Source organism: Tiliqua scincoides, chromosome 9 (genome assembly GCF_035046505.1).
Source record: "Tiliqua scincoides isolate rTilSci1 chromosome 9, rTilSci1.hap2, whole genome shotgun sequence".
NCBI classification, from domain to species: domain Eukaryota; kingdom Metazoa; phylum Chordata; class Lepidosauria; order Squamata; family Scincidae; genus Tiliqua; species Tiliqua scincoides.
The window spans coordinates 17,521,574-17,548,651 of NC_089829.1; the positions used below are offsets into that span (position 1 = coordinate 17,521,574).

Sequence of the window (27,078 nt, forward strand, 5' to 3'; positions counted from 1 at the left end):
CCCCACTGGATCAGGCCACAGGCCCATCTAGTCCAGCTTCCTGTATCTCACAGCGGCCCACCAAATGCCCCAGGGAGCACACCAGATAACAAGAGACCTCATCCTGGTGCTCTCCCCTACATCTGGCATTCTGACTTAACCCATTCCTAAAATCAGGAGGTTGCGCATACACATCATGGCTTGTACCCCATAATGGATTTTTCCTCCAGAAACTCATCCAATCCCCTTTTAAAGGCGTCTAGGCTAGACGCCAGCACCACATCCTGTGGCAAGGAATTCCACAGACCGACCACGCGCTGAGTAAAGAAATATTTTCTTTTGTCTGTCCTAACCCGCCCAACACTCAATTTTAGTGGATGTCCCCTGGTTCTGGTATTATGTGAGAGTGTAAAGAGCATCTCCCTATCCACTCTGTCCATCCCCTGCATAATTTTGTATGTCTCAATCATGTCCCCCCTCAAGCGTCTCTTTTCTAGGCTGAAGAGGCCCAAACGCCGTAGCCTTTCCTCATAAGGAAGGTGCCCCAGCCCCGTAATCATCTTAGTCGCTCTCTTTTGCACCTTTTCCATTTCCACTATGTCTTTTTTGAGATGCGGCGACCAGAACTGGACACAATACTCCAGGTGTGGCCTTACCATCGATTTGTACAACGGCATTATAATACTAACCGTTTTGTTCTCAATACCCTTCCTAATGATCCCAAGCATAGAATTGGCCTTCTTCACTGCTGCCGCACATTGGGTCGACACTTTCATCGACCTGTCTACCACCACCCCAAGATCTCTCTCCTGATCTGTCACAGACAGCTCAGAACCCATCAGCCTATATCTAAAGTTTTGATTTTTTGCCCCAATGTGCATGACTTTACACTTACTGACATTGAAGCGCATCTGCCATTTTGCTGCCCATTCTGCCAGTCTGGAGAGATCCTTCTGGAGCTCCTCACAATCACTTCTGGTCTTTACCACTCGGAAAAGTTTGGTGTCGTCTGCAAACTTAGCCACTTCACTGCTCAACCCTGTCTCCAGGTCATTTATGAAGAGGTTGAAAAGCACCGGTCCCAGGACAGATCCTTGGGGCACACCGCTTTTCACCTCTCTCCATTGTGAAAATTCGCTCAGCACCAGCACCCCCAGAGGCATCGGGCACCCAAGACAGAGCAGTAGCGCAGGAGACAATGAGCTGTGTGGGAGGGGGGCGTCTGAGCGAGGGAGGAGCAGTCTGAGGGAGAAGAGTCCATCTCCTCTTCCCCCCCTTCCTACTGTATGTAAACTTCAAGCACTCCCTTGGAAAGCCCAACTTGCTAACCCCTTTCCCATCTCCCCACAGATGAAGCTGGACAGGGTGGGGGAAGGGGGGAGAGTGATCTTCTTAAAAAAAATAGAAGAGAGAGAGACAGAGGCAGCCTGCAGAAGGCTGTACCTTTGTTTCTCAACCCCTCTCCCCGTAATCATTCACCACTGAAGAAGTTGGGGGGGGGGGGAGAGGAAGCGTTAACTTTTATAAAAGGAGAAGTTTGTGTGTGTGTGTGTGTGTGTGTGTGTGTGTGTGTGAGAGAGAGAGAGAGAGAGAGAGAGCATTTAAAACAGTTAAGGCTACAATCCTACCCTCACTTTCATGGGAGTAAGCCTCATTGACTCTTAAGGGACTTGCTTCTGAGTAGGCATGCCTAGGATTGGGCTCCCAGTCTATTCCCTCTTCTTGTTTTCCTTTCCACCTCCCCCCCTTACTGTATACAAACTCTCCCTTGCAAAGCTTTTTTGCAAACCTCCTTGCTAACCTCATTTCCCCCTGTCCTCACCAATGAAGTTGGACTGGAGGGGAGAAGTTCCTGCATTTGTGTATGGGGGGGGGGCGCATCTGTGAAAGAGAGAGAGAAAAGCAATCTCCCTCTCTGTGTGTGTGTGTGTGTGTGTGTGTGTGTGTGTGTGTCCTTTTCACTGGAAGAGTCCTTGAGACCTTGCAAAGATGAAAAGCACAGGAAAGGCAGAGAGTAGAATTTAAAGTAAAATTATTCTGCAGCAACAGGTATTTTAGCCAGATAACTTCGCTGTATGCTGGCAGGAGCTCTGAAGCATTTGCAACTGCTGCTTAAGAGAGCATGCTTGCTTCTGCAGTATCCCCAGGCAAGCAGACATTTATGCAGCAGTTTAACTGCCTGAGATCCCATTGCAATGTTCTGTACCCATGCAGGAGCCACTGAAACCCTCCTGGGGAAGAAGTAAGGGATTAATTGCCATCCCTGAGGTCCCCACCCCCCACTTGGGGTTGTGTGTGAATAATCTTATTGTCTTGCTCTATTGTACTTCACACTGGCTTTTTACTAGTTGTGTTCTTGCAGCCTTGCTAGTTGTCTGTTGTTTATTATAATATGGATATTTTAAATTAAATTCGTGTATATGTGTTCCTAGAGGCTTTTTGATGCTACATTAACCACCGGGTGTGTGTGTGAATAATCTTATGCTTGAGAAATGATCTCTGAGTATTTTCTTGATCCTTACTAGTAATACATTAAATTTTGAAAGGGTCAGGAGAGAGAATAATTCCTTTAGGTGGAATAGGTGCTTTGATGGCTGCTAATTCTTGCCTTATTTCCAGTGGTCTTCCTTCACCTCACCCTCTTTCAATAGTCAAAAGTGTAGATAAATTGTGAGGTCAGAGCATGCTGAATTTCATAGCAAGAGATTGACAGTGTATTAGTGCTTCTAAATAATATATTTGAATTAATTGTAGAATATATTATTTAATTTTTATTTCATTGTATAGAACGTACCAAAAATTTATGGGCCCTTGGTGCCAAATGATCTTCGCATGCCACTGAGTCAGACACCCCCCTAAGTTTAACCCCCGACTTAGGGTCATAGAAAATCCCATGATTTATGACTCAAAACCTGCCCTCGACTTATCTGTGAGGTTGACTTATGCTTGAGTGTCTGCGGTAGCTTGTTGATCACATTGCGCACAGGGTGTGCGAATTCATTTTGTGTGACTTTATTTTGAACTCCTACCTTTGCTGTTTGCAGGTTGAGTGCAATTCCAAGCTGGACCCAACCACCACCACTTTCTTGAAGGTAAGGTGAATGACAGTCATTCCATTGCCACCTGGCAGGTGTTGGGAATCAGTGGCATAGCTAAGGGTGGTGGTGGACTGAACTGGATGACACCCTCAGGAGCGAGGATTTCACCATAAGTGGCCAAAATTGTGAAAAGCTTAGTATTTCTGAATAATACCATAAAGTTAAATATCATTCAATAGGTAATTTAATGCAGAATAGAATGAAACAAACTGTGTTGAATTATCAGTGTTCTATCAAATGATATAACCAAATAACCAGAAAAGGAAAATGCAATTTCCTTATGTAACAAAATGTGGATTTTCTTAACTCAAAACCGACCAATGAGACTGAGAGGACAATCCTATGCACATTTTCCTGGGAGTAAGCCCCATTGACATCAGTGGAATTTACTTCTGAGTATACACACATAGGATCGTGCTGTGATTGTTTCAAGAGCCAGTGAGGTGTTGTTATGACACAGCATGGAAGTAATAAGGTGTTAGTTTGAGTCAGCTCTCCTCTGTATGTATCAGAGCTAATATTAGAACTCTTATACAGCCCAAATATAAAGGCAGCGTTGCCGCCGGGTGCAGTGGTGCCAAAGCAGCTACTGCTGTATCCTGTGGCCCCACGGCAGCCGCCAGAGGTCTCTTCAGGGGGAGCGGACTTTCGTCCCCTTTACCTGGAGGAAGCCCCAAGCTCCACAATGGGGCTTCTCAAGTTTGTGCCAGCTAATTTGCCAGCGCAGACTTGAGAGACACTGTGTCCTTCTGGCCCAACAGGGAGTTCGGAATCAGGCGGAGCAGAACTCCTCTGGTCCCACGCTCCTCCCACCCCACAGCACCTCCCACCCGGCCCTGAGGCCCTCACTGCTGCCTGGAGCTTTTAGTTCGTCCAGCCAGCACCAGGCTCAGCACCAACTTGGTGCTTGGGTGTTGTGGGCGTGACTTACAACACGTTTGTGACAGCCAGCACCGGCAGTACACTCGTACTGCCAGCGCTGCAAAACTCAGAATTGGGCTCTTATTCGGTTGTGTGGGTGTCATCAAGTTGGCCACTGGTTTTTGTTAATTACTGATTTGTTGGGTGACCTATAATAATATAATAATAATATACAGTATTTATATACCGCCTTTCTTGGTCTTTATTCAAGACTTTATTCAAGGCGGTTTACACAGGCAGGCTTATTAAATCCACGCAGGGATTTTTACAAATTGAAAGAAGGTTCTCTCTTTCAAGAACCACCACATTCAAGCTGTTACACTCCGATCTGGTTTAACATTCTGGCCTCCATCCTCCCACGCTCCGAGCAGATGGAACAGCTCAGCTGCAGCTTGTCAGCTGCTTCAAGGTCGCACAGTGCCGGTGGACTCGAACTGGCGACCTTGTGGATGTTAATCTTCAGGCAAATGGAGGCTCTACCCTCTAGACCAGACCTCCTGCCCCTAGACCTCCTATACGGTTACATATTAAAATAAATAAAGATAATGGGGGTGACATGATGAGTTATTATACCAGAAGACACCAACCTTAGTGATGCCACTGATGGGATAATGCAGGGTATCCCAGCATACCTGATGCAGAGTCAAATTGGCTGAAGAAATTGGGAGCTGAGATTGTCTGGTGCAAGGCCTAGCAGTGGCCTGGTGACTGGATATCTAGGATACTAGTTTCTTCTGGAGAGATTGTGCTCTGGCCCTCAGCTTTAGCCAGTGGGGAGACTGTTCCCTGCATAAGTCACCCTGAGGACAGGGCACCCTCTAACACAACATCTGTTTTCTATCCAGATGGCTGATTCTGGTGGGCTTCCCCAAGTCACACAGGTGAGTCCTTCCACTTTTTTATATCCCGTTTCTGCTCTTGGACTCCTCATGTTGCTGGTAGTTGTTGGAAGGCAGTCTGTATTTTGATCTTGGAAACAGATTTTTCAAAATGTGTACAGTGGGCCCCCAGTATAGAAATCAGCAGATAATTAAATTCACCGGTGGGGCCAGTATGCACCTGGCCCTTTGGATGCCGCGTGCAGTCTCCCCATGCCTCCGAACATCTGGACTAGACTGGAAGTCACTGGCGCAAACTGGAAGTTACTTCCAGTCGCACCTGGGAGGCCTTCTGAGGCCCTCCAGCCAAGACAGAGGCAGTTCTAGGCTTTTTCCACACTCGGGGCCGCTTCCCACTTTGCCACCCCCCATCCCCTGACCCAGAAGTAATTGTGGTGATGTAATCATGTCACCGCAATCACTTCCGGAACCGCAATAGAAGTTGAAGCCTCTCCAGGCAAGATTCCACACTGTTCTGGGCCACCCATCTTCCTCTCCTCCAAGAAGAGGAAAGACGCAGCCTAGAATGGCAGAGAATCATGACGGGAGTGGCTGCAACTCCTAGCTTGATGCCGCTCTGGGGTGCATCTTTCATCCCCTCCAAGGAGACAAAGGATGTGACCCAGAATTGTGTCTGGAGTGGCTGCAAGATGCCGCTCTGGGCCATGTCGTTCCTCTCCTCCTATAAGCACGGAATTGTTCCTGAAGTGGCAGCAACTTGCAGCCACTCTGAGCGCAATTCTGGGCCACTCCCTCCTTCATCAGGAGGGGCATTTTTTGTTTTTTTTTAAGGGAAAGAAACCAATGGAGCTGCCAGCTTCTTTCTCTATTTAAAAAAGATAAAAAACTGGTGGTGGGGGGGGAGGTGAGGCTTGTGGTGCCACCCTGAAGGTGTGGCGCCTGGGGCATTTGCCCCCTTTAGCCTGCCAACTACACCACTGAGCTATGGCTCAGCTTCCATGGACACTCAAATCCATGGATGCCAAGCCAATGGATAAGGAGGGCTCATTGTATTTGTCTTCACAGTGAGGAGAGCAGAACTGAAACATGAACAGAGAAGAAACCAATTAAGAATGATTTTGTTTTCAAGTGTAAAAGTTTTATAACACGATTTTTAGTTTGTTTTTTCCCCAGCCATACTGTGAAAGGAATCAAGTTCCTCTACCTGCTTTGATGAGGAATTTGTACTGCTAGAAAAAAAAAATGCAAAATAGAATCACAAATTATGGACTCATAATTTAATATGGGATAACATTTGAATTTCAAAAATGCTTTTAGGTATTAAAACAGTGGACAATGGGTGTGTCTCTCTGTCTCTTGTTTTTCACCTCTCCCTCTCTCTGCTTTGTTGAGCAGCCTGGAAAATTGACTGAAGCTTTCAAGTACTTCCTACAAGGGATGGGCTACAGTAAGTATCTGTCTAGTTTTCAGGAGGTGTGTGGGCACACCTGTCAGTGTAACAGGGAGATTGTAAGAGCTGCGTAAGTGTGGTTTGAGATGTATTTGCATTCATGAATCTGTGTGTGCCTGTGCAGTTGGGGAACACTGGTGCAAGTCCTGATAGGTTACTGCAGCCCCACCCCAGCTGGGCCCAAATGTGTGCAGAAAAGTCTTGGGTCCTTCACTGGAGGAGAAAATGTGCTTGCAGAGAAGCACTGGCTGTGCATTTCTTGGGTTGAAAATCTCCATCAGAAGCCAGAGCTGTACATGCAGAGAGTGTCAGAAATAGTGCCAGACGTCAAGAGAAGGACTGTCTGGCCCCAGAGAAATAATTGGTGCTCTTGCTGATAAGCTGCAGCAGGGTGAATCCTCTCTGCCCAGAGAGATGCACCTACCGCATTGAGTTGATGAGGGTATATCTGTTTGTGGATAAGCAAACACATGAATGGGGGGTTGCTGTGACTGACTTTCCCAGTGCTGTGAATACATCACTCCTCTGGCTTGCCTGTGGCTCCAGCCTGCCAGGCAAATGATTTGGGAGTTGATTCCTGTGGTGCTGCCCTTGGCTTTGCAGCAGTGAAAGAGAACCAGAGCAGCAAGCTTCTCCTGGCTGCTGAAAATCTAGCAGGGGCTTCAATGTTACCTCCTCTTTTCAGTGGGGGGTCTGAAGTTTCCAGCTCTTGGGCTCTGTGGACTGCTGCCAATATATTCCTCTAGAGCCCTGGCCTTTAATGGAATCAAGTTGGAGGAACTGATGCATGAACTAAAAGGCGCTCTTGATTGATCAAGCAGTGGTTTTTCTTAAAAAAATATTTATTTTTAATGTAAGTACATATATTAGTACTTCAGCAAATACAGGTGGGAAGCACTATCTTAAAAGAGGCATTCCCCCCTTGCTCACTCACTTGCTCATAGGAGGGAATGCCTAGTTCAAGATGGTACTTGCTGTGACATAAGCCATGGTGGGATTTGGGTGATGAGTGGGGTGGGGGGAGATGCAGAACAGAGTGAGGAGGAATGGGGAAGTTCCTGAGCAGGAAGGAGGGAGGCCAGGAGCTGGAACAAGATAGGGAGGGCTGGTTCCCTGCGACAGCGAGTTGGTCTGCAGTGTGGTTTGCTGAAACTTAGGCTAATTGCAAAGAGGCACTTGGTATGGGAGAGCTGGTGTGCCTTGATGCCTAGCCCGTCATAAAGAAGTGGTATAAATAAGAATAACATGGGTGTGTGTGATATCCTTCCTGTCTTCTTCTCTCTGGGGTTATTGGTTGTGTCTTCCTTGTCCTGTTTGCTGTTGGTCAGCCCTCGAATGCTTTATCTTTCCAAAGATGTCTCTCTTGCCCTCCTCCTCACACCAGACTCTGTTCCTTCCTTCCACCCCCAACTCAAACCCCTCCGTCTCTCTCTTAGTTGCATACCTGAAGGATCGAAGGCTGAGTGGAGGATCAGGTACCCCCCACCCCCAGCCCCCCATGTCTTCTCACGTTCACGCTGATGTGCTGCATGTGCCTAGCCCCTGTCGCCCTCCCATGCGCATTGCTACTGCTCAGTACATGCCCTTCCACTGTGGCTGCTGCACTTAGCCATGCCAGAAAGATCTCAGGGTGAAGATTCCTAAGCTGACCGGTGTGCTTGAAAAGAGACAACAGAACCAGAGGTGCCCCCTTCCCACATCTGTGGTATATTTAGGGGATCCTCTGGATTCATTTATTGTGGGAAACACCCCCACAGTTCTGTTCTTTGTGGCCACTGGGTACCTTTTCTTCAAAGGTTGCACCACTGCACACACTTGCACTAGCCTGGAACATCTCAAATTACTTGTTTGCATGAATGCTAGCCACTGCTGCCTGTGCAAAAATACATCCTACAAGTGCAGCAACCTTGAGGCAATTTATGGTTGGGCAGAAACGTAACTTCTGAATGATTCCACAACCAAGTAATGGCATGGTTTGTTTTCGAAACAATTCTCTTAAATAGAAAGGTGTGTGTGTCTGCGCGTGACATCCAGGCCTCTTCTGCAGTCTGACAGAAGCTGTGGCTGCAAATGCCGGCCTCTGAGGGCAGGGCCTACTAAGGACCCCTTGAATACCACTGAGGATTCTGGGGCACCACTCCCAGGCAGCGCAGTGCTGCATCCTCCACCCCTGGCAAGATCCTGGAGCACTAGAGCCAGCCTTTGTGTGGGAAGTGGTCACAGCTCAGTGGCTGAGCATTTGCTCTGCACGTGAAAGGCCCAGGTTCAGGCCCTGGCAGTTTCTCTGGGCTGTACCTGCACTTGTGAAGTGGCCCTGCAGAGTTAGGCAGGGCCCAGATGGATCAATGAGGCTGCTGTTTGGGGCTAGCCAGGAACCCTCCTGTGAAACCCACCAATGAAGGGATTCCATTCCAGGCACAGGCAACACCTGCCATTGCTAGGAAGCCTTATTTATTTCCACTTTCCAGTAAAAGGTGATGAACAGCAATAATAGGAAACAACAATCACACAGCAGAAAAAAGGGAGAATTAAAAGAACAATGCAGACAGTAGTGAAATCATAAATGACTGGCACAGGGGCTTTTTCACCCCCATTTAAAAGCTGCCAGGGAGGTCAGATGGCGTTCCAGAGCATGGTGTTTGTGCAGCAAAAGCCCTGTTTCAGGCTCCTGCCAAATGAACACATGTTCAGCCTAAATCAAACTCCTTCCCCTTTCCCTGCAGCAATTTCAGCTGGTTGCTCCAGGGAGAGGGCAGATGGTCATCTAAAGCGGGTGTTTGTTATCTTTAAAAGTATTTGATGACAGCAATCAGCATCCACCTCCTTCTCTTGTGTGGGATGGAAGCCTTGCCCCCTGCTATGCCCTCCCTCTGTTTCTTGGTGGCAGTCGTGGAGGGAGGCAGGAGCCATGGTGGGCATCCCCGTTGGAGCATCCTGGGTGGCAAAGCTTGTTAAGATCAGCATCCAAAACCACTGGGAGAGAGGGCTGGGCAAGATCCTCTCTGCGTCTCCTCTGCCCCGTCACCACTGCAGATGCCGGCAGCTGCGGAGAATCAGTGCCAGGGTGACTGTCTTACAGAGGCTTCCCTGCTGAAACCATGCTCTCCACACATGGCCTCCTTTACCCTTGTGTGTGACCCGTGGCAATAGAAAGGCCTGACCTCAGTGTAGTCTTCAGGGGCAAGGAGACTCTATGGTAGCAGTTCTCTTTGATGAGCATGTTGCTTCACGGTGCTGTGGCAGGCCTTGCAGCCTCCTCTCACTTACTCCTCCCCACTCTGCATTTTGGGGCCCTTCCTTGCTCAGCTGTCTTCAGGGCTTTTATGTGCTTTCCCCCCCCCCACTAGATATAGCAGTGTGCACCATCTGCAGCCACGTGCCTGCCTGTGTTGTGTCGTGCAGTACCTTGCTCCACTTGCCTGCCACCCCCTTTGTCATGATAGGTTGCTTCTGTTGCTGGGTGGGGGTGGGGGGGTCTGCCAGGCACCTGTTGCTGCCCCTTCTGCTGCTTGCAGTTAGGATTGAATCACTGCCCTGTCACATGATGATGCACCAAATTCTGGCCGCTTGATTCTCTCCTTTTGCTCTTTCTCTGCTTTCGCTCCTTGAATTCTAACCCATTTCTAAAAACCTCAGCTTGTCCTCTGAGACCCAATTCCTGACCTCTCCCTCACCCCCAATTGAGGTGTAGTAAATCTTTATTACGGTCATGAACATGTTCAGTTGTTTCTATCTGTTCCATTCCACATGTGCAAAAATGCTCTGCCCAGGGGACAATTGAGGTGTTTGCCATTAAGAAAAATAGCCCTATGCCAGTGATTTGCAACTGGAGTGCTGCGAAGGGTGTGCCACGGGAGCTTGGAGCACAGCGGTTGAAAATCACTGCCAAACTTCTGGGTTCTGCGCCTCTGTTTTTAGGGCAACTGTCCTGCCAGCGGAGGAAGGGGCACCAACAATTAATTACTCAGTTGCCTTAAACACAGAGGCCCGGAACCTGGAAGAGTCTCCCTGAAGTTAGAAGTGACAGCACAATGGTCAAAGACCATAGAGGTCAGTGAGCCACTGAAAATCGCTGCCCTATGCCATACGTACATTATAGCCTAATAGCAGTTTTATACTACTTGCTGTCCTAGTTTCCCTCAAAGAATTCTGGGAATCGTAATTTGAGGAGACTGAGAGTTGTTTAGACATTGCTAGCCTTTAACTGCAATTCCCAGGGACACCTGAGGAGAGGGAATAGCTCTCAAGAAAATTTAATGCTCTGGTGTAGATGTGATCTTAGATCAGGGGTGCCCAAACCTCAGCCCAGGAGCCATTTGCAGCCCTCGGGGACTCCCCATCTGGCCCACAGGGAGACCCCAGTCTCCAATGAGTCTCTGGCCCTCTGGAGACTTGCTGGAGCCCATGTTGACCCAATGCAACTGCTCTCAGCCTGAGGGCGACTGTTTGCCCTCTCATGTGAGCTGTGGGACGAGGGCTTCCTCCATGGCTTGCTGTTTCACGTCTGTGATGCAGCAGCAAAGGCCAGCCTCACTTTGTGCAAGGCCTTTTATAGGGCCTTGAGCTATTACAAGACCTTCATTCATTCATATAAGTTCCATTTCAAATATATTCATTTATGTAAATTTATTCAAATTTTAATTGTAAATTTACTTTTTTCCCCCAGCCCCCGACACAGTGTCAGAGAGATGATGTGGCCCTCCTGCCAAAATGTTTGGACACCCCTGCCTTAGATCATGAAGGCAACAGGCTGGAACCTTGGGACAGTCATGTGGCACATGCCCCATAGGCTCTGCCCAAATTATGCCTCTGCCAACAGCCTTAATCTGTAAGAAGCCGAGACATGTGCACCCCTCCATTCAGCCTTCTGGAGTATCACATGGCCACCAGCTCCTACCTTTTTTCCACTGTTTTCGGTCCAGCTTATATGGCCACTATACACCCTCAAGCCCCTCCACATGTTGACAGAGGCTGAGAGCCCCTTTGGAGAGGTAGGGTATGCTCTGGTTACACAGGCTTGGTATGGGAACAGGCCCTCCTTTGGTGCTGAGTGATTTTCACATTCCACTTTGCCATTTCAGAGTCAGACGAATGGTCCTTTCACCACCTAAGGGCCTTGCTCCCATTTACCTTGGTGTCACTTCCCTTCAGAGGTAGGTGGGTGGGGTGACCTCCTTGCTCCCACCCACTGCTGGACTATAACTGTTCAGCATCCCCAGTGATGGTGCATGTCTGAAGCTTGAGTGACGCAAGGCTGGACTCCTGGTGCAGCCTCAGGCAGGGCCCAGTGTCCCTTCCCTTCGCCAGTGCAGCTTTGCTTGTCTTCCTGGCATCCACTTCAGCCTCCTTTCCCTTCTGATGCCGTCTTGATGCTCTTTCTGTCTCTCTCCAGTGCCCTCAGCAAGTATGACACGCCTGGCACGCTCCCGCACAGCCTCCCTCACCAGTGCCAGCTCAGTGGATGGCAGCCGCCCCCGAGCCTGCACCCACTCAGAGAGCAGTGAGGCCATGGGGCAGATCAACCACACCATGGAGGTGTCCTGCTGAGAGTCTCCGCAGTGACCAGCATCTTCGTGGAAGACCTTAAGTGTCTGCACATTGTCACCTTCCAGCGGGCTCCATCCTCTGCAGCTTCCTGTGGCTTTGATTTTCTTTGCTGTCTTTCTTTTCCTTTCACATTCTAGAATACAGTATTGGGGTGGGGTGGGGAGAGTGGGAAGAAGCCGCTTAAAACCGACAGCCGTGTCACCCAGCTTTAGGCCTAGCTGCAGTTTTGCACTAGTGATGCTCCCTTGTTCAGGTCTGTCACTCACGGCTCTTCTCTTGCGGTTGGCTTCTCATAGCATCATGGCTGGCAGGTATTTTCCGTGGCACTTTGATGAAGCAGCATTCAGTGTGCAGCAAAAGCAGAAAACTCTCTTAGGCTGTTCTACCAGGGATGTCTGTGGTGACCCACCAAAATGTGCCAGGTGGTGGAGTGAGGATCGGAGAACCACAGCTTTCAAGGCAGATGCCCCCAGGTTTTTGACTATAGAGGTGACACTCCTCTCTTCCTTGTTTTTTCATCCTGGAGCACAAGCTTTGGGCTTAACACCTTTGGAAACCCTCTTTGATGGTTTGGGCTGAGCTGGTCCCCTGGGCCTGTGAATTTTGTCTAGATGAGACTTTGCTGGGGAGTGAAGCACTTGCACACACAATTGCCCACTCTATTAAGGATAAGTTGCCCTTAAAGTCCAACATTTTCCTTTGGCTTCTGTGAAAAGCTTCCCTGCACCTGCTTTTGTCCTTCCCTTCAAGGAAATGTGGTAGAAGCAGGAAGCTGCAAGTGGCATTGTTGAGTTGCTGTCTTGTGGCCCAGAAGTGCGATGGGCGACAGAGTCTCCACCGCAAGGCAAGAGAAAGGGGTGCCAGGCTTGAGATGTGTTTATAATTGCCTGAAATAAACCCTTTAATGTTGTCAGTAAACAGTGTTCTGGTGGCTTCAGTGCAGGGCTAGGCGTGGTCCAAGCCACCAACACCCTTTATCAAAATAAAAGGACAATCAGTGGTGGAAAGTAGCGGCCTAAGGCCATGGGTGCCTGCTAAGCATAGCCTATGCTAACTTGCCCTGGCTTCCCACCAAGGAACCCCGGGGACTGCAGTTTTATGAGCAGGCTACATCCTCTTTGCAGAACTCTTGCCATCCTCACCAAAGGCCAGTCCCCTGAAGGAAAGCCCTTTCAGAAGCAGTGGGGGGGGGGGGGGTGTACATTTTATACCCTCTGCAGGGAAAACTAGGTAGCCTTCCTGAATTCTAGCAGGTTTCTATTCACTAGTTAGATGGCATTTCTTAAATTTGCAAAATCTTCACAACATCCTTGTGAGGTGGGCTGCTGAGCCCCCCCCCCCCTTTTGCAGAGATTAGAGGCTAAGGGGCAGGCCACCTGGAGCAGAGCTGACACCTGACCCCCAGAAATTTGGTGCAGTTGGACAACCAGTGTCCCACCTGCTATACAGAATCATAGCTTAATTTAGTTCCCTGTTGTGAAGACAAATACTTCCTTTGGTGTGGATAAGAAACGCACAGGCCTTCTCAAAACAGTTTCCAGGCTCTTCTGGGTTCTGAATGTGTTGCAGATGTTTTACCCAGCGGATGGTCTTGATCCCTGTGTGAGTTCTTTTTGTGTGATACATTCTGGCCAAGAAGAGGAGAGCTGTACTCCTCAGTGGTGTGATGAACCATGACTAGCTGCTGGCTCTGCGTTGATCTCCCTGCCTGACAGCAGCTGCAAGGACCCCTAATGTCTTGTACCATCTCTTGCTCAGGGGGAGGACAACACACCTCTATGGCCCTTTTGGGGAAAAACTGAGAAGTCTCCCAGCACAGCTTTCAAGACCAGACTGAAGGAAACCTTTGGCTTGAGAGAGCTGTCCAGGCAGGCTGTCCAGACAAGCTGACTATGGAAAGGCTCCCCAGTCAGGCAGGCCTCCCTGGTATTTTTTTTCACTAGACGAGTCAGCAAGAGGCTCTGCCCACCGTGAACAACCAAAGGTGTATCTAGAGAGAGTTTGACTCAGAACTTTCCTCAGTTTCCCTGAGGGCAGCCCAGTAGCTCCGTTAAGTCTGCTTTGAGCCCACACATGGCTTCTCCAGGCCTGCAGTTCACCCAAATTCTTCCATCTCTGAGAGCTGCTTCTGAAATTGTAGCTCTCTCTTACCCTGTCAGCTGCTCACATCAGTGAGATGCTCACATGAGCTCTGGGTGGAATGCACAGCAGGGGCACCTGGAACTCCATGCCCTCAGGCAAGCTGACATCAGTATGTCTGTTGTTCTCACCTGCAGTGTGACCAAGAGTTTAGGCTTCCTTTTGCTTGTTTTTTTTTTTAAATTGTTATGTCTAATATTTATTTACATTAAATCACAGCAGTGTCATCACAGCTAAGGGGGAAAGAAATAAATTAATTCTATTTAAGAAATCACTTGGTAATTAAAATTTCTAGGGCATTTCTGGCAGCCCTTCATTAGAGGGAGGCTTCCAATGGCAAAGTCTTTTGTGCATTCATACATTATAGGAGAATTTTTTTCCAAACAAAAAATAAAAAATTGCTTTCCAGAGCAGAGAATCATGAGGAACTTGCTTGATCTGGGCAACATCTTAGGGGACCCTCCCTGCCCAAGGTCTATACCCAGTCTACTCGCTATCCTCTGCTCCACATCAGCCTTGCCTGTGACCTGTGGGTGAAGGACCACATGTTCATTCTAGCTTAAGCCATTTCTGCCTAACGTTGCATATATGCAATGGGGACCAAATGCATACACCTGTGGGCTGGGCAAAAATGGGTGAAGTAACTTGGAATCACTACCATCCCCCCTCACTAACATAATGAACAGGTTCACTCTCTCATGGTGGCACTGGTTTCTCCTGACCGTCAAGGTGGATTCAGTACTGACAGCCATTCCTCGCAGTGGGAGGAGGCCAGTCTCTGCCACTTGATTCTTGCTGAAGAAGGCCGTCCCCACAGTGGTGCCTGCTGGCAAAGAGCATCTTTTGTGCTTTGGCTTACTGTAAGCCCAAGTGAACCCAAGGGATGTGGCTGACCTAGATGCAGAGCCCCTCTAGAATGGTCCTCAGGCAAATTCCTCCAGGCCCCAAGCTTGGGGACTTGCAGTTTCTACATTCAATCCCAGAAACCACCATTGTGAAAAACCTACAGGTTGCAGAACACCGGCCACAAACCAGAACTGAATTAAAATACCTAACACCCCTTAGACACAGACTTGAGAAATAAGACATTGGCTCCTTCGCATTCTCCTAAGGGGCGGTTTCCCCTAGACCCCATATTGCTGTGAGCGGGTTCCCTCCTGTTGATGTGAAATACAAATGATTTTCATAGAAGGGCTTTCTCTATCGCTAGATACACAATTGCTGTTTTCAAAGATCAGTTGGTGTGTGTTTTGATCTGCTCTTTCCCAACGGCATTGCAAGTCGACCCGTAGCAAACTGTCATCGGGGCATTCTCACTTCGGCATCGCTCCATCTCAGACACTTCCACTTCTAAACAGTGAAACACCCCCTAGAAACCGTGCTTCTGCCCCTAGTTGGGGGTCCCACAAAGGCAGCGAGCTTGCAGTGGGGTCACCTCAGCAGCAGTGGTACGGCTCAGCTGTCTTTTCCACAAATATGCTCTCCACCAGACTGCACAGCTGGAGTTTTTGGCTTTTGCCAGTAGGGTACATAGAGGTGCACACAGTACACACACATTTGATCTTTCATTTATGTCGTTTTGACGTTGCTACGAGCAGTCCAGACACCCTCTGTGTGGCGTTACCTTCTGTTATTTTGTGTGCTTTCCTTCAAACTTTAAATCGGAATGTCTGAAAGCTGTTAGGATCCCTTTTTACTGTAGATACTGCTGCATTTTTTTTCTTGGTGTGTTCTTTCAGAGGAGATAGCTATATAAATACCTATATAGAATATTTATCTTGGTTTTCTGCGTCCACTACTGAAGCAGTTGGCAACCAACGTGCAGTTCCTCATTTGAAGGTGATCTTGCTGTTACCGGGGCTGGGCAGGGGAAAGACTCAGATTGTTTTGGTTTTTTTTACATTTTACTTGTTAAGGTGGAATTTAATGGGTTTCTTCTTTTTCCGTATGAGGTGAACTGTAATATTTTTGTGCATGATGGTTGTTCATGCTCTCTGGTTGCATTGATGCCTCAATATCTACAGATGACTACAAAATGTAAAACAAGGCAAAAAAAAAATCTTCTTGATGTAGAAAGGATTATTGTGTTGAAAACTAATAAAGATATTAAGAACAAGACTGCCCCAGAATGGAAATTGCTGCTTATTTAGCACTCCGCTCAGAAAATAGCTGGGGTGGGATCCTGACTGTCTGGAAGTCACACCCTCTGAGCTTCTGCCAAATGTAGGCACTCTGCACATGCTCAAAGACACATGCTCCTTCATTAAAAGGAACAAAGAATGTTGTAACACTCTAAAGCAGTGGTTCCCAAACTATGTGTCAGGACCCACAGGCGGGTTGCAACCTGATTTTTGGTGGGTTGCCTAAAGGTGATGAAAGATCAGAAACTACTAATTGTCTCAAGACTTGAGACTATTCAAAAATCAGATACTGTAGCTGCTGATAATCCTGCAAGGGCTTAGCTCCTGCAGTTTGCAAGCATGTGTAACTATAAAGACATAAAGTCTGAGGGTCTTTTTCTCATTATTATTACTTATAAATAAACAAAATTTATTTCTTTCTAGATCTTTTTTTTTTTTAAACCTAGGTGGGTCCCAATAGAGTGTCATTTTAAAAAGTAGGTCCTGGTGCTGAAAAGATTGGGAACCACTGCTCTAACTTTTATTTCAAGCAAGCTTCAGTGAGCTACAGTGCATTGTCATCAGGTGCAGGACCTGAAATCTTCAGCTTCCAGTTGTATGCCTGTGTCTAAGGCTGCACCCCTATACACCCCCAGGATGAACCCAGTGGGACTTACTTCTGAGTAGACATGCCTAGGATCATGCACTAAGTCAACAGACACACAGGAAAAAAGAAAAATGTGGGGAAAGGTGGAGTGAAGAGGTATAATCAGTGGCAGCAGGGGGTGGGCTGCTGTAGAGTCTTTGTGTTGTGTGAATGTGTCATTGGTAGAGAATCTCCCCTTGGTTGGTGCTGATGTTCTCATTCCTAGGGGCTGCTGAGGCAGTATCATACCCATGGTGGCTGCCTGCCCTGCTCCCTTTCTGGTCTACCCTAGGGGTGGGGGTGTGTGCTTTCCTGGCCATTGACACTGGCCTCCTTTCTGCTGGATGAGCTTAGGATGCGATGGATGGTGCACCGAGGTTAGTACCACTTTGGCACAGGATTGCACTGAAAGCTACTGTAAGCTGCCTTTGGGCTTCCCCGTTGGGGAAGCAGACCAGGGCTCTGCTACTGGAGCGGTTGGAGCGCTAGGTACATGGATGGCTCTTCTTGTCAGAAACCAGATCCCAGGAAATATCTGGGGGGGCCTCCTTTGGCTCCTGCGCCCCCTTTTTGACTCTGGGCCCGGGTACAAATTTCAGCCCCCCGCTGCACCCGCTGGAACGGGGCTTCTTCTGGAGCTGCCGCTACCACCCCCCCACCCAGTTGGGGCAGGCGGGGCGCTCCCCCCGCAGAAGCTCCCGCCCCTGCAAGAGAGAGGACGCCAGGGACCGAGAGGAAGACGCTGCAGCAGCGGCTGCGCCTGTGGAACCGCCGGCCACTGGAGGGAAGCCAGACCTCGCCCCCGAGGCAGGCGCGTGCGCACACGGAGCGAGGAGCATGGCGAGCGCCGCTAAGCGGGCCAGGGTGGCTCCGGGAGGCGCGGGGTGCGGGGCTGGCCGGGGCGCTGCCCTCTCCGCCTTCCTGGGCTGGTGCGCGGAGGTGGGCGCGGAGCTGAGCCCCAAGGTAGGCGGCGGGCGCGGCGGCGGGCTGGCGGGCGGCGCTCCCCGGGCCCTCCCTGTGACGCCTCCTCCTCTTCCTCCCGCAGGTCCGCGTGAGCGGCGAGGGCACCGTGGGCGGCTACGGGCTGCTGGCGCGGGAGGCGGTGCCGGCCGGGGAGGTCCTCTGCAGCGTGCCCAGGGCGGCGCTCCTCTCGCAGCGCACCAGCGCCCTCGCGCCGCTCCTGCGCCAAGGTACCGCCCGGGGCGCTCTTCCCAGGGCAGGGCGGCCCGGCCCGGCCCGCCTCTCTGCCTTCCTGCAACAGGCCTCCCGGCGGACTCCGAGGGCGACTGAGTTTCCTCTGAGCCCTTCCCTGCGTCAGTGGATCGCAAGTGCAGATGATCCACTGGATCACTATTGATCCACACACACATACGCTATATATATATGCATACACACACGCTGTGTATACATTATATATACAGCTACATATGTATATGTATGTACATATATGTATTATATATATATATTTTATATTATATATATTATATATATATAATGTTATAAAATTATACATATATATAACACACTATGCACATACACAATATATACACATATACATAAACACACACTATATACACACATACACAATATATGTACACATACACATACTATATAAACACACAATATACACACATACTATATATATAGTATACATACAATCTATGTATGCATACACACATACTATATATATATAGTATACATACAATCTATGTATGCATACACACATACTATATATATATATATACATACATACATACACAAACACACACAATATATATATTCACAACATGTGAATGGCAGGCTTCACACAATATATGCAAACATTTTCTGAAATCCCAAGAAATTTCTGGCTCCCTGTCCTTCAGCTCAAGGTGTCCCCCCCCCCGTTTTTTTTACTCCAGGTGCAGATAAGATACACTCTCTGCACCCCCCTCTCATGGGTCTTGGTGAGATTGCGAAATGTAAGATCCCAGGAAACTTCTAGCTCCCCGTCCTTTGGCTTGTGGAGCCCCCTTTTTTTGACCCCAGCCCCAGATAGGATATGCCTTCTGCACTCCCCTCTCATGGGCCCTGGTGAGATGGGAAAATGTAGGATCCCAGGAAATTTCTGGCTTCCTCACCTTTGGCTCAAGGGCCCCCCTTTTCTTGATCCCAGGTAGAATTTACCTTCTTCCCCCACGGGCACTGGTGAGACTGGAAAATGTAAGTTTCCAGGAATTTTTTGGGCTCTCGCCTTTGGTTTCTGGGTCCCCTTTTTGACCCTGGGCCTGGTTGCAATTTACCACCTTCGCCCCCTCATGGGCACTGTCTGCAAGATGCACGCAGCCCCCATGGAGAAGGAGGAGGTGCTGTGCAGAGCAAAGAGGTGCAGCTGCTCTCAGATCACTGCTTTAAAGATGCCCCTTTGCAAGTATGTTGCTGGCTGCTTGGAAGGAAAGTCCCACAAACATACCTGCCCCCCCTTCCTCTTCCTCCATAGAAAGCGCCTCCCTGGAGAGTCCGTCAGGTTGGGTCCCACTCCTGCTTGCTCTGCTCCATGAAGTCACTATCAGCAACTCCCACTGGGCTCCTTACTTATCCCTCTGGCCTGACTTCAGTGGTCTGGATCACCCCATGTTCTGGTAAGGTAGTGCTCCGACAGCCCTCTGCACCCTTCATTCAGCCAGGTGCTTGGCATTATTTCCTCATCACGGCACCACTATCGGACCTGAGTCTGGGTTCAAGAGGTGCAGGCTCTGCTAAGGAATGCCTCAAGCATGCCTGAGACCAAGTGGGACATTTGTATCTCCTTCCAGACTTACAGCCTCTCCTTCCTCCTCCCACAAGGGTGAAAGGAACCTGAAACACCAGCATGTAATCCTCATTTCCATCTGAAACAAAGTCCGAGGCTATAGTTCAGTGTACCAATACTTAAGAATAACACCCTTGGAAAGCAATGGGTCTACTTCTGAGTAAATATCAGGTTACAGCTGTGTAGCTGCACTTATGCTCATTCCTTATTGCTTATCTCTCTGCTGTGAATTGAATTGCACACTCCCAGTTATGTGTTACAAGTTGTATATTATATGCTGAGCCTCTGGCTTAACACACCAGGCACCTTAAAGAAGAATTTGATTAATGGCTCTGCTGGTATGTTGTTTACAGTGTACTTACTCTGACAGTGTTTACAAAAAGATTGTGATCAGAATTTTAAAAGTTAATGAATAAAAATGTATCTTTTACTATATTTTTAATTAGAGACTGTACAGTTCTTAGGTAACAATTACTGGTAGGTTATTTTTCAGGATCTGGTCTCAGGTAAAATCAGACAAAGCTATAGTCAGACACCCCCCTAAGTTTAACCCTACCCCAACTTATCTGAGGGTCATAGAAAATTCCATGATTTTTGGCTTAAAACCTGCCCTTATCTTGTGAGATTGACTTATACTAGAGTATCTAAGTGTGCAACTTCTGGGACTGGGATACTAGAATGGCTTAGGAGAAGAACCTTACCTTGCACAAATGAAGATGACACTTGGTTATTAATACTGTCCATCTCCATGACCTGGCCATGGTTTGTCGATTCAGAGGAGAAAAGCAGCTCCTCCTGCTTTGCTGTTTTATTTACAGGAGTGCTGAAGAGCGGACAAGGCTCTTGCAAGGCACAGGGATCCCTGAAGCTGTTGAAAAAGACTTGACCAATATCGAGGCTGAGTATTCATCGATCATCTTGCCCTTCCTGAAGGCACACCCGGACATCTTTGACCCCAAGGTGCACACTCTGGAGTTGTACAAGAAGCTGGTTGCATTTGTCATGGCCTACAGGTAAAGATAGGAAAGGGGGGATCGGGGTGTGTAGCCTCTTCTGTTGTGTTTTGGGAGTGGAAGGCAAACCAGAAACCTGCCGTTTGGGCGTACAGTACAAAAGTTTCATTGTTGGGTCATATCCCTCTTCTTTTCCTGTCCCCCTGCCAAGGGTGTGGCAGTGGACTCCAGGAGGCCCTTGTCTCACTTAGCATGCAACTCTCAGGGAGATCTGGGTGTGAAGGGAAGGTGAGGGAAGTCAGGGTTGGGATCCTGCTCTTCTGTGTTGCTAGCAATTTCTTTGCTTCCAAGCCAGGAAGCTCCTAGGACATGGCTTGTGTTTACAAGTGCACATTTGATGTGCAAGTCGGGTGTGGCCACTCATGCCATTTCCCCAAAAGTAGTGAAAGAAAAACAAGGCTTCTTTCAGGTCAGCCAGCTGGAGTGGAGTGGGGGGGGGGCATGACTGTTCTACCAGAATAAAGCTGTGGCCTTTCTTGAGGCCTCTGGCCATCAGCCCAGTTCTAGTGCCATGAGACTGGCCTTGGTCATGCTCTCCTGGCATGCACCGAGCACCATGTACACTTGCAGACAAGCATGTTGGGGGCAAAAGCATGGCTCACCTAAGGCAATCTAATGATTTCATGATAGAGACAGGATTTGAACCTGGAACATTCTGATTTGTAGCTCAGCTTGTTGGTCACTGTGCTATAACAGTTCTCGGAAACTTGGAACTGAATAGGGGAATTGCTTGTTTTGGCAAAAGCATTTTAAATATTGCCAGTGAATTAAAAGACATGTTAGAAGCAGAGCTTAAGCTGGCAATGATAAAGGTTACAACTAGTGACTCTCTCAGCCTTTAGCAAAAACTGCCCTCTGTTTTTAGGTGATTGGAGCAATTGAGACATTTTAATTTTTAAGAGCCCAGAGAGTTTTGGCTTGTATTGGGTGCTGCATTTTGCAGCCCTGCAGGTTCTCTAGAGAAACACACAAATCCTTCTATCACCTTGTGGCTTCGCTGTCTTCGGCTATTTCATTCTGAGATCTCCCTGCTTTGTTCCCATTTAGTTTCCAGGAACCTTTGGATGATGATGATGATGAGGAGCCCAATCCTCCTGTGATGGTGCCTGTGGCAGACCTCTTGAATCATGTGGCCAACCACAACGCCAACCTGGAATATTCCTCAGTGAGTAATACAGAATGCGCCGTGCAACTATGTGCAGTGGAGCCCCATGGGGTGTGAGCCTGGTGCAGCGAGGTGCCCGCTTCTGCTGGTGGTGGAGGGAAAAACTCCTTTCCAGGTTGACTGCAGGGGCATGTCAGGTGTCAAATGGCCATGTCTGAATGGGATGCTCCACTGTTGGTCCCATCTGCTTCTTCCTTTTCTGTAGGAGTGCCTAAAATTAGTTGCAACTCAGCCGATCTGCCAGGGCCAAGAGATCTTCAACACTTACGGAGAGATGGCCAACTGGCAGCTGCTGCACATGTATGGCTTTGCTGAGCCGTATCCAGGCAACACAAATGATGCAGCCGACATCCAGATGTTGACTCTCTACAAAGCAGCATTGCAAGGTGAGTGATTTGGGTCCCTGGAGTTGTTTTTCTAGCCATATTTTCATAGAGCTGCAAGATTTTTAGTGTTTTTCTTTTCATGGCACACCAACCTTTATGGTCTTCTTTTTGTAATGTCACTTCCTAGGAACCCCTGTGAATTCTGTGGCTCTGTTTCTAGGGAAGTTGTCTATAGTAGCAAATTGTCTGTGCTTCCTCCCATTGGAAGATACTAGAAACCAGTCTTGCAACTCTGTTGCGATGCTGAAAGAGCAAAGACTGGCTCATTCTGCATCTAAGCCTTCTGTGAAGGCAGGTGAGCACCTGTGGATACATGAACCCACCTGATGGAGATTTTAAAGGGTTAACCTAACTTCTCTCAGATGAGAAAAACAACTGAAATTAGGAGCCAAAACCAAGGCTAGTGTTTCTGTTTAAAAACAGGATAGAAAAAGTCATTATGTCAAGTTGACCTGTACAAAAGAACATGCACGTCATAGTGTCCCAAGAAGTAAAATTCCAGACTCTTGTGTAATCAAAGTTGCAGGCCAGAAACTTCTCCATAAATGGGTAACAGACTTCCCAGTTAGGGCTGGAACCATGCACCAGTATGCCCAATAAGGAAGTGGAAGTCACATGGGTACTTTGTTTGTTGCAAGGTATAACTGAGAAGTTTAGGGTGTGGTTCTCTGAGAAACAAAGGAACCAGCCAAAGGGGTAAACCTTCTGTATCCAACCTGAATCTGAAATCTGTTTCTAATCTGTAAATAGCTGTAAATAAAAGCTTACATTTTGAAATCTAAAGGCTTTATGACTGTTTAGCATTGCGTCAGAGAACGAATACTAAAAGTTATTTCCATCACACCCTAGGTAGGCCATTGTTCGTGTGGTGGCACCACCCAATGTAGTCTCAGATCACATGGAAATGGAGGGAATTGGGGTGTCCCTTGTTGCCTTGTATCCAGGAGGGTGAGAAATGTTGGACAGGCTGGAAGAGAACATGTGAGCATATTCTCTCCTCTGTCCACTCTGGCCTGCAGGCTTGAAAAACTGAGACTGTAATTCGGTCCACACTTATCTGAAAGTAAGCCCCATTGGCTATAATGGTATGTACTTCTGAGTAGACATGTATAGGATTGGGCTCTGAACTGCTTCTTTGTTCTCCACCCCATTCCACCAGTTGCAAAAACAGAGGCAGAGCGCCAGCTAGTGTCGGAGCAGTGGGACTACCTTTGCCAACTGGAGATGGTGGGGGAGGAAGGTGCCTTTGTGATTGGCTGGGAAAAAATCATGACAGAGGAGGAGCTGGCCATGGCACTGAAGGTGAGTGCTGTGGGCACCTGCTGGTGGGCTTTAAGGCAAGCATTACATCCTGTTGCTTGCTGTGTTTATTTAAGCAGTGGCAAAATTTGTCACTTAAAGTATGGCAGTGGACTATATGCAGGTTTCTTTTGGGCATGTAGAGGAACTTTCAGGCTGGGCAGAGAATCACGGGTAAGTGAAACTGTGGATATAGGACCTGTAGCTACAGGGGAATACCTGTAATTGAGGATGTACCCTTTCAGTGCAGAGCTATTAATAGTGCCAGTTTGTGCTGTTAGGTGCTGACTCTGTCTGCAAAGGAATTTGAGGAGTTTAAGAAGCAAGAAAATGATGAGGGTGATGCTTGCCTGACGCTGCCATATGTGATGATACCAACGCTTAAAGCACCCAGGAGAAAACTTCTCTGCGAGGCTGTAGTGCTAACCCTGCAGTTGTACAGCTCAGGTTTGGAAGAAGAGGAGGAAACACTCAGACACTTGCAGGCTTACTCAAAACTGAGCTCCCGGGAACAGTTCGCCCTGCAAGTGCGCTATGGGCAGAAGAGGATCTTGCACCAGCTGCTTAAGTTGGCTAGCTAATGGTGGGAGCAATTGCTGCTTGGCCAGGCAAGAGGGGAAGGCTTTCTCAAAGCATGTTGTTAAAAGCTGTTCAGCCCAGCATTGGCAGAATGTTAAGCAGGTTCTTGATCGAGAGCCAGCAATGTTTCTTCTTGGTCCTAAAAAGTAACCTGAAGTCCTACTTTTAGGTCACTCTAAAAGTTACCTAAAGTCCACCTGAGCAGAACAGTACATTCCTTAAGCAGGTTTAGTTTAACAGCTGACCTAGGAAATTCCCAATTCATGTCTTGCTTCTGCCATTAACTCATTAGGCCTGTCTTCACCAGTTGCAAAAGGGGGGGGGGGAGATAAGTCAAAGAATTAAAAGAAAATTCACATGAAGCACTTGGACAATGATTACCTAACACAGCCCTACTGGATCACATCAAAGACCCATGCGATACAATTTCCCTTTTCCCCAAGGGGCTTGCCAGGTACTTCTAGGAAGCTTCAAGAGAGGGGTGATGGCTCACCTATTGATAAATGTATATTCTATTAACACAATCCTTTTCTGAACCATAAAAACGAGTAAGCAGTTATCTTGTGGTTCCATTGCATTCTATAAGGCCACAGCCTTACCCACATTTACTTGGGAGTAAGTCCAACTGAATACAAGGGGACTTACTTTTGAGTAGGCAGGCATCACACAAAGTTATATGAGGAAACTAGCCCAACTTGCTTTACTGAGTTTTAGCTGTACCAAAGCATGGAAAGGACAAGTTGAATCTTGTCTCTGGAACATGCCAACACTCACCTTCCTTATACCTCTGGAAGCAAAAGGTTGACAGTACCACAAATTTATCCCCAGATAATGAAGAAAACCTAATGTCTTTTCCACTGAGCAGTGCAGAATACTGAAACACATTCCACTGGGGAATCAATGAGAATGAGGACACGTGCTGCTTGTCATGAGTTTAATGTTTTAACTACAGAATGCATACATACAAGAAGTGGGAGAACTAAAGCCCAAGAGAACTAGAAAGGCTACAAAATACAACACACGGACCAATACATTTACAAAACATTCAAAATCCTTACAAAATGGGCTGTATTGGTCCTTTGTTCTTTTTACAAACTCAAACTTTGTGGCCACAGGGGAGCAGTTAATAGATTTATAAACTACCCCTCCCAAAATTTACAAGTGTCAAGAAAGGAAAATCTACAAGCCTGGTCTTGTTTCTCTTGCAAAATCACCAGCCCTCTCCCACAGGGCCTGCCGTGTATCTGCCAACAGACACAGAGTCCTTGCTGTCAGCATGAGATACTGGGGAAAGCAACAGACTGGACCCTAATCCTAATCTCCCCCCCACTGCCCCTGTATTCCTTAGGATCCTGTGCTCCAACACATTCATTTTTTTCTCTTTAACAATTTTGTGATTTATGGGTCCCCCGTCCACAAGAAAAATAAGTTACATAATATTTAAACTGGCTTTCATATTCTTTGGGAGTCTGGGAATGTCAGGACGCGCAGATCTGCCCCAGACAAGTGCTTGACAGCAGCAGCCACCCCTTTATTACAAGCTGGTCAGGCACCCAGTATGTGCCTCTCTCGAAACACAATTTGCACAAACCCAAAGTCCAGACAAATATTTCTGTTCTGTATATTTACAATAGTTTGAAATTATATTCACAGCATCTTCTGAATTTTGGCCAAGAGTCAAACTTGTTTTTAAACTTTGGAACATGCCTATAGGAGACTTCTCACACAAAGATCTGTGATGTAAGCCCAACACGGAGGGGGGAGGACGGCCTCCAAAGGCTTGGAAGAGCCACACACATTCTGTCCGCTTGACGGCTGGAGAGCTCCAGGCTGGAGCATCCTTTCCCACCAGGTCTGCCTCCTCTAACTAGCTCCGGTGCCTTCCATTACTTGCTGCGCCTGCTTCTGCCCCATACAGCACTGTGCAACTGACTGAAACAACCTGTAACGAGATAACATGACACTTCAAGACAACTCCTTTTCACCTATGGAAGCACAAGAATCATCAGGACATTTCCCCACACACTCCAAATAGTGAATGGCGTTACTCACTTTTCAATTTCTGGAGCACAATGAACAAACTCGTGGTTCCAGAACTTAAATGCTGGGTTTTTAATCAGCTCAATGAAGGTAATTAGGAGACCCCAGGGGTGAGGTCTATTTACAATCAGTCTTTCCAAAAGAACTCTATAAAAGAAAAACAGGTTAACACATTGGGGAAATAATCACAGGTTGAAGCACAAGGCATGATCTAGCAGAAGCCTCTTTGCCAAAGCCCCACTGACATATGGGGGGCGTGGCATAAGAGCACAGGCACTACTGCAGGATTGGAAGTGCAGCTTCATTCTTACATGTTCCAGTGCAGCCCAGCATGGTGCCCCTTTCTGAACTTCCAACTCTTAAGCCCAGTTGTCTAGCCTAAATCTAGTTCCCTGTAGTTTCACCCAGCTGGTTCTAATCTTGCCCTTGGGCGCCACAGAGAATGTTCATGACAGCCCCTTGTATGCTTGAAGACAGCCACCATAGCTCCCCTTAGACTAGACAATGAGGAATGTTTCCCAACTGTAAGAGCTATCTGGCATTGGCATAGTCTGCCCTGTGCAGCTGTGGGCTCCTCTGTGAAGGTTTAGTCTTCTCCAGGTGAAACATACCAAGCTCTCTTCACCATTCTCCATAGTTCTTAGTTTCCAGGCCCTCCCCACCTTAGCTGCCCTCCTCCTGAACTTGCTCCAGCTTATCAACAGCTGCCTTATGAAATGGTGTCCAAAGCAGGACATGGTTGTTCTAAGCGAGGTCTCGCCAGAATGGAATGATGACTTCCCTGAACTGGCTTCTGCCTATTAATACAGCAGAGGGAGTCTTTAGGCTGCCTGGATCCTATCTTACCTGGTGATTTGTTCCTGTATAGCTTCAGTGTTGGCCTCCGCAAATAAGTACAGCATGGTGCAGCTAAAATAGTGGGTATGACTGTTTGGGTACCGTAACTGATTGGCAATGGCATTCAAGAAGAGGTACCGACCTGAAGCAAAGAATATTTGTTAACAGCAGGGTTCTCAAATACAAGGAAAATACCACCCCAGTATGGCTAATCTGGAAATTCAACAGT

At 47.9% G+C, this 27,078-nt stretch overlaps 3 protein-coding genes across 14 annotated transcripts in view; 2 read left to right on the forward strand and 1 right to left on the reverse strand.

Annotated features, from left to right (window-relative positions):
- The window catches only part of NDRG4 (NDRG family member 4), a 59,906-nt gene extending 43,815 nt beyond the window's left edge, over nt 1–16,091 (forward strand). For 3 of the 5 annotated variants that reach the window (XM_066637907.1, XM_066637908.1, XM_066637910.1), the window contains 5 exons: nt 3,024–3,071; nt 4,844–4,879; nt 6,233–6,284; nt 7,724–7,762; nt 11,680–16,091. In XM_066637907.1, coding sequence (XP_066494004.1) covers nt 3,024–3,071; nt 4,844–4,879; nt 6,233–6,284; nt 7,724–7,762; nt 11,680–11,834 — 330 coding nt within the window. In that variant the 3' untranslated portion in view covers nt 11,835–16,091. The remainder of the gene's footprint in view (nt 1–3,023; nt 3,072–4,843; nt 4,880–6,232; nt 6,285–7,723; nt 7,763–11,679) is intronic. The other 2 variants (XM_066637911.1, XM_066637909.1) reach the window with 1 other exon arrangement.
- Nucleotides 16,092–17,576: 1,485 nt separating this feature from the next.
- On the forward strand, nt 17,577–25,615 carry SETD6 (SET domain containing 6, protein lysine methyltransferase). Its single transcript, XM_066637774.1, has 8 exons — nt 17,577–17,702; nt 17,785–17,929; nt 19,219–19,360; nt 20,349–20,543; nt 21,591–21,708; nt 21,914–22,094; nt 23,254–23,396; nt 23,675–25,615. The coding sequence occupies exons 1-8, from the start codon at nt 17,577–17,579 to the stop codon at nt 23,972–23,974; spliced, it is 1,350 nt and encodes a 449-aa protein (XP_066493871.1). The 3' UTR covers nt 23,975–25,615.
- Nucleotides 24,898–27,078, reverse strand: part of CNOT1 (CCR4-NOT transcription complex subunit 1) — a 77,011-nt gene continuing 74,830 nt past the window's right edge. For all 8 annotated transcript variants that reach the window (XM_066637773.1, XM_066637768.1, XM_066637771.1 and 5 more), the window contains exons 47-49: nt 26,859–26,991; nt 26,025–26,159; nt 24,898–25,914 (exon numbers count right to left, since the gene is read on the reverse strand). In XM_066637773.1, the coding sequence (XP_066493870.1) occupies nt 25,836–25,914; nt 26,025–26,159; nt 26,859–26,991 (347 nt within the window). In that variant the 3' untranslated portion in view covers nt 24,898–25,835. The remainder of the gene's footprint in view (nt 25,915–26,024; nt 26,160–26,858; nt 26,992–27,078) is intronic.